Here is a 12338-nt window from a genome sequence, read left to right as displayed (position 1 = left end):
CTGTACCCCACTGTACTCTCAGTTACTGTACATGAGGTCCCTCCGAGTATAGACACACGTTTGACACACACGCTCACGCACGCAAGCACGCACGCACGCACGCACACATACACACTCACATCACTTCGGGATTTTCTTCCACATTAAGCTCACGTGCTGAATGTTACAAGCATACTGTTTAAAGCGGCGTTAATCTAACTCACTGACTCACTCTCTTTGTCAAACAATTAATTTGAAGACGTGAGTTGGCGTAGCGTAGTTATTAACCTTTTTCGCCGCTTTTTGCAGTATTCCAGCAATAACACAGCGGGGGACACCCAAAATGGGCTTCACACATTGTACCCATGTGGGGAATTAAACCCGGATCTTCGGCGTGACGAGCGAACACTTTAACCACTAGGCTGCTCAATCGCCCGTCACTCCAAACGACTGTTGGGGACTGTTATTGACTGAAACAACAACAGGCAATTGTTTAATGAAGCAATAACAGACAATATACACACTCATTTAGTAAACCTTTAATTTTGTATATACATTCATTGCCATTTATTCCATTGACTATTAACAGGTTGTTAAAATGAATGGAACAAAATAGCTAAAATATTCAGACACAATAATCTTACAACGTCTAGATCTTCCAGTATAATACATATTGGTAACGGTAGATTCGCGTCTTAAATATAGAAGACTATAACACATAACGTAGCACATATCGATGGGTAGAGATTATACTATGAATGTTCAATAAGTTATAAAGGTGAAACTGTTGAATTGTTCTCTTCTACACTTACGATGTATACACATGTAAACAATCAAATTATTCATCAATAAGAATACATAAAGGCAAAAATATGAAAGATAATATGTGCCCTTTAAAAAGAGATGTTCGATGTAACGCACTTTGCTATGGTGGTCAGAACTTTTACTTCTTGATATCGAGACTACATCACTGGAACATATATATTCCTCAAGGAATGGTCTAGTATGTACATATGATACATATATACAGTTAATAGTAACAGCTATTACTATAACACAATTATCTTACAGCTTACTCATTTTTGTATAATTTGCAAATTGTTTTGTTCGTACTCGAATTGCAAGTCAAATGAATAAAGATGTCGGGCGCCCTACTCCCATCGCCTGTGTTCCCGCTGTAAACCTCACTGAGGACTTGTTTCATGTCCTGTGTATTTGCCCCTCGATTAGAAAACGTTTTAAGGGAGTATATACCCAGTAAATATCTTATCCATGAATCAGTAGATAAGTCAACTGTTTAACTAAACGAGCTGCGACGTTTCGATATTTTCAATGTAGCTGTGAAAAGCAGAAACTGGTATACCAACATCTAACATGTGCAAACGTGCATAATATGAATTTGGGCTTCGGCCGTATGTGCAATACACATAATTGATATGCGCTACCGTCAAAGAATTGTTCATTCCTGCAGTGAAACCATTTCTTTGTACTCTATTTCTCTAGGGGAATTATTCCCATGGAACAGTTTTTTTCACGACGGATGGAACTTCTTGCATGTAGAACTGATCGTTGTTGACACTATTACTGCTACAACTTACAATAATAAATACACAGACAAAAAAAAAGTGTAAATGTACACATTCTCATTGAAATGAATAACCACTTCACCGGGACACCTGATATGAATTTGATATGCTCATAAACGACATGTACAACGACATTTTCAGTTCAGTTACTATGTACAGATCACTCTTTCGAGATCAACAGTCACGTAGTAGGTAAGCTTAATAGATATACACAATGCAGCGATTTTGCTTTCTCCTTGATACTGTGGATGTTGACAGCCTCGTGAAACTGCCAACTGCCAACTGCCAAACAGTCCTTGAATGTAATACCTCTTTCTGTTTGGTCAAACTGATGATGTGCTTCTATTCAGTACGACCTCACCGATCAAACTGATTATCACTGAGGCTTCGATTAAAATAGTAGCAATATGGAAGCATCTGCTACCTGAAAGGGAGAGAATAGGTATGTTATTATCATTAGTGTCAAACTATGCATTAATGCATATATCTTAGTTTTATTATCACCATTGCCTTTTCTTGAAGTTGAAAGGCATCTTCAATTTGAAGACAAGCAAATATATGTAACGACTGTTAGAACATAGCTTATAGCTTAACACACATCGTAGCTCATTATAGAAAACTCTTGTTGATTATATATACACATGGCTGAACGATATGTTACAGTTGTACTTTGAAATCATAGGAATACAAACCTGAAATATCAGACTGAGCTGATTGACAACGAGTTGCTATTTTACATTTTGTGCAGACATCTGTGTCTTGTTCACATGCCAGGCAGTTGAAGGGACATGCTGCTGTGCAGGAGCTGCCCTGAAACCCTGCCTCACAACCTTGCACACACCTTCCACTATTATCACACTGGGAACCCCGACACTGTAAGCTACATTCACGCTCACATGTTTCCCCATAGGTACCTACTTTGCATCCACCTTCGCACCTCCCTGATCGCGCATCACATTTCCCCGTCAGGCAACCTACAGAACAGACTGTATCGCATTGCAATCCGTACCATCCGTCCTTACATTCACCCGTACGGGTGCCATTACCCTGGAAGCACTTTGCGGTAGCCTTACTACAAGTCTTATCACATTCCTCTCCCCACAGACCAGCACTGCAACCATCTAAACATTTGCCAAGGAAAGAACAACTTTTATTTACACATCCTTGTGGACATGCTGTAATACACTGGACTCCACACCAACCATCCTCACAATCACCGATACAGTCCCCATTGATCTGGAGACATGCTCCCTCCCTACAGTGTGTGCTACATGCTTGGTTACACGTGTCCCCCCACCAGCCACGCCTACATCCTTCCTGGCACTTCTCAGTATCCCGTTCACAGTTCACACTTCTATCTCTAGCCGGTCTGCAGTGATCAGGGCAACTGGAGTTACAATATTTCCCAGAGCTACCAGCCTGACATTGTTCACATATCCCTGTTTGATCACATCCAGTGGTCGAGCAAAATCGACATTTATTCAAACACTGAGGCCCATACCATCCGTACTGACACTCAAGACAGTTGCCATTGGACTCTCTCATGCACCTTGCAATGTCCACATCAGCTGCACCTAAAAATTGAAGATGGAGTGAGTGAGTGAGTGAGTAATGGTCTAACGTCCGTTAATTCCAGCAACATCACGGCGGGGGACACCAAAAATGAGCTGCACACATTGTACTCATGTGGGGAATCGAACCTTTACGAGCTAACGCTTTAACCACTTGGCTACCCTATCGCCCCGTTATAAGATGAAGCAAGCATGAGACCAACCAGGCAGATTAACATAGTTCGGTGTTAATTAATTACCCATCCAAGTACTGTCCATACTAAATATGAAATTATGAAACACAGACTTAATACCCACCTGCTGTATCTACGACAATCCCAACCACTGTCACTAGAACACCCTAAAGGGGAAAATGAAGCACAATTCATTTACTCATCATTATAACATTTGACCATTCGTTAAGTAAGGCTTATTGCAAATATTTCGAAATAACTAAAATGGGCCTAAATATCCTACATTTAGCATCCATTATAGCTAAAATGAATTTAACGAAGTACATTTTATAAAGGTAAGTTGTTAATATTCATATACCGTTATAGACCTGTCATTTGAAGCAAATATAAAAACAAGATATCCACTTACTAAAGTTATTCGTCCAATTTGGGCCATAGTGACGGCTTGTCATTCGAGACATGCACCTGGAACATAGTTGCTTTCATATGACTTGAATGAATGAGTGTTGTTTAACACCGCCGTGCAGCAATGTTCTAGCTATCTAGCGGCGACCCGCAAATAACCGATTCTGGACCAGACAAACCAGTCATTGATATTAGAGCAACATCGTGGAAGTACGACAACACAAATCAACAATTTCTAGAAATATGATCACCTGGGTTCCGGAAAAAGGTAGACACAGATCTAGAGGTTGTGTTTACCAGTTCGTCAACCCTCAGATCAGGTTGAAACTGTATTTCTTGTGTGAAATTACGTACCTTGCAAAGTCGTAATTAATGATATCCGTAATGTAATGAAATATCCACTTGACGAGTTACTGTCACTTTACGTACAAATACTCAAATAGTTGCGGGACTGTACACATATCTGACAACCGTATCGACGACTCCTCTGACTTTGGTTGCACAAATACACACACTACATGTGTGACTGGCAGTAATAATACGCAATGAATGACGAGAGTCTTCAGACACCGGCAACTACTCCATACCATTCACGGTGGGTTCAATGGTGAAACACCTAAATCGTAGAGCAAACTGTATCAACAATGAAAGAGAATTTAACGAGCTGAATGTTTTTCAAAGCGGTGTTACAGAATCACAGTAGTGTAAAATGAATGTCCCCATGATGGGATATCCTAAGTCCATGTCATTCAAAGAATATTTAAACACGCCCCGTTTTAATACTGGAAACCAATTTGTCTAGACACTCTCCATGCATTTTTATCTACTACTTGGAGCGCAGAATATTTGTCATTTTAATTGTGGCTAAGCCTGCGTACAATCGCCTTTACTGAAGGGATGGTGTAAATCCTGTTGGGGTCCATGCACGCAGCAAGGTCCCCAGTATGCTGATCTACCTTCAGTTGCTGGCCATCTGTATTGTTCTGTATAGTAATATCTTTTTATGGTTACATACTAGTTATAAATAAAATCTGTGATGTTCTGGTTATTTTACTGTCCTTCGACGACAAGATTTTATACAGTCTAAGAGTATTTACTTTTAATATAGAACCTTCTCTCCTCACGATGTGACTGAAATATACCATGCGCAATATTGTTTTACACAGGATACAAATAGTATCATTCTTATATTTTATGTATATATGTGTTTCACTGTCTTAGTGTATATCATAAACATTAAATGCCTGGAATTTACTTTTCAATTATATGCCTAATGTTTGTACATACACAGCTTATGTAACGTGTGACATATAAATGCACTTTACCTCAATCTGACAATTGATCTGTCTAAATCGCCTCTCACGACAAGAATAGGCTACATCGGCCCCATTCTATACCCTTGAATTCCCACGGAGTACTTCGGAATTGATCAAAGCAACGGAGGGCACATGTGTCCGTTTTTAACTGAACGCGCGCCTGTGAGTGTGTGTGTGAGTGTGTATGAGAGAGAGAGAGAGAGTGTGTGTGTGTGTGTGTGTTAGTGTGTGTGTGTGTGAGGTGGGATGGGGGTATTGCAGGTATTTGATAAATAACATTCTGACCCTAATTTGAATAGGTATAACGCGGCTTTGAACAGTATTTCACTTATTTAACGGCGTGCTGTGTTGTTGGGGAAGGAAAGACAGAAGTGATGTACACTTTATGTACACGTGATTATATCATTTCATTGTTAAGAATAGTATAAATGATAATAGGACGTTGGCACGTCAGATAAAGGCATGTTGTATGATGCAAGTATGAGCAAATAATGTTAAGAACCATTTAAATTTTGATGCTGGGTTTTTATTTATGTTATTGTGTAATTGGGTAAATGGCTGTGTTGTCATTATGTTATTTGTGTAAATGGGAGTGTTTCAGCTGTGTATATGTAATTTTTATTACACGGAGAACAGATATGCAGTCAACATCTTTATTGCTTATACTTTTGTTAACATAAAAAAGTGGACAAAAACTGATCGTGTACAGTGGTTCCCTTTACTTAATGAGTTGATTCCCCATCTCTCTGGTTCAAAAATGGCGGGGAACCAAAATCGGCCTACACCAACCCACTAATTACAACACAAGCAGCAAGACCCTGACGAGTCACCCGACGTAACAACATGATCGGGCAACAACACCAGCGACTTTGTCGAACCATTCGATGATCTAACGACCATTATACATCTGGTATCAACACAGATAGTGATCTGTCAGTCGAGATCAACAGTGTGCCACCTCAACCACAGCCTGCCAGTATTGTATATGTAGAGAACTTGGTACCTAAACTTCCTGGTACAGGCCACGCCAGGATATTTCTCAAGCAGATAGACAGTCTGCGGCAGCACCAGTTACTGACAGAGGATTTATACATGAACTTCTCGCCACTGACATCCAGCCCAAGCAACCCCGCAATTTGAGGATCACTTCACACAGAGGGTAACTGGTGTATCGTCGTTGTCTGACACTGACACAACAATAAACTGCAAATGCCACTGCAGTGATGTCGCCTGATATAAGTTTTCCTGTCCGACCACCAGGGTGGTACCGAGTGCAGGTCAACCTGCATTGGAGAAGGATCTGGCTTTCAGTTCCCCGAATTCACCTTGTTCAGATCTTTATCAAGGACCTGCAATCGCATCTTAAAGGGTTTGGTAATTCCCCGGGTAAGCATTACTATATGTCAAAGTCCTTCCGTGAATCAAAGCCCCCATGGGTGCTCAATAAAAATGTCACAGACGACTCAATTGTTATTAATTTATATGTCAAATTTTCTTTTCCGAAAGGAGTGTTTATAATATGTATTATTTATCCTATCCTATCACTATAAATTCATCCGGTTGATAAGACTGTACCGACCAATTGGCCTATAAAGAAGATCTAAGTTGTGCCAGGATCAAATGGTTTTACGATATAAATGACTGTATCAACTTATATGCACACTTAAAATATATGTACACGAGTGCGAGTATTCAGGGTATTCAATCATATCACATCCTAACCACTTGGGAGGAATATTTGAAAACATTCAGACAGTACATAGAATAGATATGCATTCATATTACAAAATGTTTACACAACGCTGTCCCCTGAAATGCACTGAAGCGTGTACAAAGGCAGGTGTTCCTTGTCCAGGTCACGTGGTAAAGGTGGGTGTTCCTTGTCCAGGTCATGTGGTAAAGGCAGGTGTTCCTTGTCCAGGTCATGTGGTAAAGGTGGGTGTTCCTTGTCCAGGTCATGTGGTAAAGGTGGCTGGGTCAGTTTGGTTTTACGCCGCTTTTAGCAATATTCCAGCAACATCACGGCGGGGGACACCAGAAATGGGCTTAACACATTGTACCCATGTCGGGAATCGAACACGGGTCATCGGCGTGACGAGCGAACGCTTTAACCACTAGGCTACCCAACCGCCCCCATTTGATAAAGGATTGATTTAAGAGATATATAATCGCCATTCTCTGAACACACTTTCTGTTGTGTTGTATTCCAAATTGCCAAATCCTAAACATAAAAATGTTATTGTAAAGACACTTAAACGATTACTGAACACATATGTTCACTGCACATCAAACACCGGGTTAGATTTAAACCAGTAACCAATAATACCTAATGATATTAATGTGGGTACTTTCCCGTGTGTATTGGTGTGCCAAGTCTGAGATGGGTGGATTCCACATTGGACAACATTCAACAAAATGGCAGAAATCATCTTGCTTTTCAAGCTGGTGGAGCAACGAGCTAATAGTGACTCTAACATTAGATGAACGGATATCAACTGTCCTCCAATATTTACAGCACAATTTGAACTAGAGACCATTGAGTTAGCTACGGTTCTTGAAAATAGGTAACTGGTCTGTGCTGGATTTACACTTGATATTGATGGCCTTTGGAACCGCCAGTTTACAAATATAGGAACCAGTGTATAACCATGATAAGCAATCTTTAGAGATATGTTGTAATTCCGATGCTGACCGCCTTCTGTATTACAAGAACAGATGCGATAAATGACCTAGTTACGACATCAATACAATCAATGTTTGTGGATACAGTAATCAGTACAGAAATCTGCACCCAACACCTGAAATAATGAAGGGGATACATAAGGTACCAATACACAAAGCAATATATCTAAACATTAGATGCATTTCAGTAAATGCTGCGTATAAATATTAAAGCATTCCTTCACGTTATCACTGTTTTCCCCGCAAATAGATCTAACTGCCCTAACAGTCATTATCGAAAAAATATATTTTAGCTATAAATTGTTATTTACTAACTGTTGAAAGTAAATCACATCACTCGAAAAAATACAAACCCTCAGTCGATGAGGGTAACAATGTGTCACGAGACACATGGAATATCCTATTTATTATGTACTTTATGTTTAGTTGTCTTCCTGAATTATTTTTCAATGCAAATACAAACGTTGAAACGTAAATTCTCCCTACCTAAAACGCATTGTTCACCAACCCTTGGAATTGCGACTCAAAAAGTAGTTCCGAGTTTGCAAAATCTTACAAAATATAACCAAAAGTAATAAAAAAATATTTGAGGTCATTGACATTCTTTATCATACATTTGGATAATTATGAATATATACAAAATCAATTTTAACAAAACATATTCTTGATAACTCCGAGACCGCTGTTGGAAGAGAAAGAATATACGCTGGTCATGTAACAAAAATGGAGCTTTGCGAAACCGACAGTCGCGATTCTCGAGTTAAATTAGAAATTTGCAGTTTATAACGAATCATTTTCATGAGAATAACAAACGGCAAGGAGTAACATTCTACACACTCAGCACAGTGGGGACTGTGTATCTTGGAAGCACCTGCAATGGTAGAACCAAAATCAACCACAAAATTAAAGTTTCAACAACAAAAACATTCGTGTAAGGAATGATAATGATGGAACGCAATAATTTAACTCGACATGTGTGGCTCAAATCGAACATAAAAACGTTAACAGCTTAGTGACCAGAGATGAAATTACGCTTACAACATAATTAACTACCATATGGCTTCTCATTTCTATTACCCTGTATCTTTATTTCTGGAATTCAAGCAAGATAGGGTTTGTTTCTTAATACCTCAATCTTTGTCAACCTATTTTTGAAGCATAGTGTTTAAACGTGCTGCTATTGTATCACAATAGCGTGTGGCCCAGCATGTGTCCGTGTGTATATTGTTCCCTCCGACAAAACACTGTCAACCATGGGACATTATTTATGTCCATTTACCATTCTTTCTTAGGGAGACTGAAGATTATGTTCTATCTATTCTGAACATACTATATATTGTTTTCAATGAAATTTAGCGCTACCTCACTGAGCTTGTAAAAACTGACCTAATAAAAGCTCTTTAAGCAGGTTTTTAACAGGGTCACAGTCTAACAATTAGGTTCATCATGTTACCCGGGTTAAACATGTCGTGGTGTTTTGTGTGGATCTTGCCGCACTATCAAATATAGTACATTTGTAGCCGAGACAATACACTATGTTTAGCCCTATGTTCTCCTGGCAAAAACGGTATCTGTTTAAACTATAAGAATGAGGATTTGCGCTTAATAAGCACTCACTGTTCCCACACGGACGTACTGTATGTGTATAAGGTTTTAATGTGTAGGGGGCACGGGCGTCTTAGTCGTTTAAGGCGATTAGCTTTGCAGAGTTGCTTCCCATGGTTATAAAGTTAAAGGTTGTGTGGACGGGTTTTAGAGGCAAGACTTGTCATGAAACCTGCCGATTAACTGTTTGCTGTATGAATATGGCACGGGAGCTGGACTACAATGAGATGGGCTGGATTTCTTTGTACTGAAAAGACCACCACTAGAAACAACTTCAAGACTCATCCATAGGTATGAAATTAGTGATTAAACATATATACAAATATATACAAGCTATTAATTGAGCTTTTTGTAACAAGTGTTGCCCGTCTATAAAGCTTAGAGGCACCTTCCAGTCATATCACAAACACCATCACACAGTTGTTACCCCATTCATTTTCACCAAGTTTCTAAAAAATATGCGGTCTGGCACCAGATATTTCCCCGTACTTCACACATATACAACATAGTTGATATACATGCTACCATTGCATAAAAGAACTTTCAATTTAGACTGTAGAAAGGTTTTCCTGTGATGTCACTAGTCCTATGGCAATCTATTTGAGCAAAGTCTTCAAAATACTCATTTATAAACAATAAGTCATAAATTATGCTTTTACAAAGTGAGCGACTGAGTTAATATAGTTTAACAATATTTCATTTATTTTCATTCATTTTGCAAATAATCGAATCTGGGCCAGGCAAACCAGAGGTTGACATTAGGAGAAAGGACCATCGTCGTCGGGGTGCGATGACACGTAATAACCCAAGTCACCGAGTCTGACCGCTTCATCCAAGAATATGGTATTTTGGACCAACTATATTCGTGACTCCCCACGGCGTGCTTCGGAATTCAAGAAAGCAACGATGGGCACGTGCGTATTTAAACAGTGTCCGGTCTTAACTGAATTTGATCTTCTTCCTGTTGCATGTATGCCAGTGCCCGGACCTAGAATTGATCAACTCACTCAACCCAAGCTGCAAGTGGTGGCTGTGCGCAGAATTAATTTTAAAACGACCTACTATCAAGTGAATTTTAAAAGAATACAATATTAATTCAAAATTGGATTCATGATCAAGTTCTATATAGTTTTGTCAATTACTATTCAGTTTTATTCCCATGTTCCTTTAAAAGATTTTCGGAGTTTCATTCTATACATTCGATAGTGATTTTCAAAATTAATTTCAATTGTGAAAATTGATGGCTATATTTTTAAATAGCGTCATACAAATACCATGTGGTATATATTTAGAAATTGAAAGAGCTTCAGGTGAATTTATAGGGGCGGGAGATGAGAAACAGACAACGTTCCAATATCTAAGACGGATGAAACGCGATTTATACAATTCTGTTGAGTTGAATTAACTAAACTTCACAATAAAAACTTCCTACGAATTTTAACCAGAAATCTCGATCATCTGCGCTCTGTGGTTGAATATTTATTATCTCAGGTAAGCAAATGTCTACAATGTGTTACTGTTTTAAATCTTAAATATATGCAATTAGTTTGGTTATTTGAACATGTCATACCTGTGGGTACATTTCAATATTTTCTTTGTAATACTGTTGTGAATAGATTATGTCAATCATGTTGAACTATGTTATGATCTTGCACGTTGGAATATGTATCATGACTGACGTACACTGTATTGTGTGTGTGAATACTTACTCTGGTAGTGTAATTAGACAGGGTGGGTTAAAGTAGTGTATGCGAAATTCAAAACTAATTCAATCATATGCAAATTGTCCCATGCATATTATTAAATGTTATGTTTATCAATCACCGTCAATCAATTCATGTCATGTTCGACATATATTTACTTTGTCCATATACACGTATCTATGTATATTTATGTATATACTTTATGTATTACGTGTATACGTAATTATCATACCTCAGAATGATGAGATCTGATTGGTTCACGTGATCTTAATAAAACACGATGCATCCCGCCTTGGAGGGACGGCAATAAGCTGCATATGTAACTGCACACTGAGAGGTGTCCGACTACAAGATGATCGCCTGACAAAAGCTTTCCTGTCCGACCAAACAGGTGATACCGAGTCCAGGTCAACTTTCATTGAACAGATTCAGGACAAGACAGACAGTTGGCTTTCAGGTCCCCGAATTTTCCCTGTTCAAAACCTGAAACCTCATTTAAAGGGATTGGTAACTCCTCAGGGTATGGGTTACCTAACGCGGACTTGCTGGTTGCCTAATGAAAATGTCTTAGACGGCACAAATACTATGAAGTTACATATCTTTGCCGTGAGGAGTGTTTTAATGAGACTTTAAAACTGCGCTCACTGTGTTGCAAAACGAACATATTTCTTAACGTTTTTCTTTACTTATAAGCAGCAAAATGTCTGCACTTGTACACAGCTGACGTAATTAATAATTCACATATCGTTTTTATTAGTTTCAACAAAATCAGTATGGTACTCTCGTGTTTCTGGATGTTTTGGTTCATCGATCACTTGATTGTCAGGTTTGTTTACAGACTGACGTCGCATGGCAGAAGACACTTTTTATGCAAATTTTATTACTGGCGCTTGCTACCGGTAGGGCAGGGCATGCTTACCCTTTTTGCGAACACCTGGTGTCATCACTGATTTCAGTGGTCCATTCATATATACTCTTCAAAAACAGAAACGCAATATGGATATTTTTGGCCATAAAAAGAAATATTAGCAGACAAAGAGGTGCAACATGAAGAGGTATAATGTGTTATAGTGTCAGTGACAAATTTTCAGGGTCAAAATGATCACAACAAGGACATGACTGAACAGAGGTGTTTGCCTTTCATGATGATCTGAGGTATGTCAGGATCCTAGAGTTGCACGATATAGGTATATAGACTAAGTGTCATTCAAATCGTTGGTACCAGGTGTGACAGCTTCCATGCGCATTAGTTCGAGTATTCATACACTGTGTATAGCATCATATAAGTATGAAGGAATATTTGAAAAAATAAACACAG

The 12338-nt window shown here is 38.8% G+C and overlaps 1 protein-coding gene across 2 annotated transcripts; it reads right to left on the bottom strand.

The window, feature by feature from the left end:
• Positions 1-510: 510 nt before the first annotated feature.
• Positions 511-4555, bottom strand: LOC124111907 (scavenger receptor class F member 1-like). 2 transcript variants are annotated; one of them, XM_046471811.2, is made up of 5 exons: positions 4069-4537; positions 3719-3774; positions 3434-3476; positions 2258-3139; positions 511-1989 (listed from the first exon to the last, which is right to left on the bottom strand). In XM_046471811.2, exons 2-5 carry the CDS (start codon positions 3743-3745, stop codon positions 1889-1891), a joined length of 1053 nt encoding a protein of 350 aa, XP_046327767.1. In that variant the 5' UTR covers positions 3746-3774; positions 4069-4537; the 3' UTR covers positions 511-1888. The 2 variants fall into 2 exon arrangements, with proteins under 2 accessions (XP_046327767.1, XP_046327768.1); XM_046471812.2 differs by lacking the exon at positions 3434-3476 and having other exon boundaries at positions 4069-4555.
• Between the last annotated feature and the right edge of the window lie 7783 nt (positions 4556-12338).

This window comes from Haliotis rufescens, unplaced genomic scaffold, assembly GCF_023055435.1.
Source record: "Haliotis rufescens isolate VD_foot unplaced genomic scaffold, xgHalRufe1.0.p SCAF_2, whole genome shotgun sequence".
Taxonomy (NCBI): domain Eukaryota; kingdom Metazoa; phylum Mollusca; class Gastropoda; order Lepetellida; family Haliotidae; genus Haliotis; species Haliotis rufescens.
This window is presented reverse-complemented; position numbering and strand designations above follow the sequence as displayed.

What these genes read in the sequence shown, in the direction of transcription:
- LOC124111907 (XM_046471811.2), bottom strand. Translation starts at nt 3,745, where the DNA reads ATGGCCCAAATTGGACGAATAACTTTA. An exon ending in GATTGTCGTAGATACAGCAG is followed by an intron (nt 3,140 to 3,433) that starts GTGGGTATTAAG and finishes TTCAATTTTTAG; the next exon opens with GTGCAGCTGATGTGGACATT. An exon ending in AGCTCAGTCTGATATTTCAG is followed by an intron (nt 1,990 to 2,257) that starts GTTTGTATTCCT and finishes TCTCCCTTTCAG; the next exon opens with GTAGCAGATGCTTCCATATT.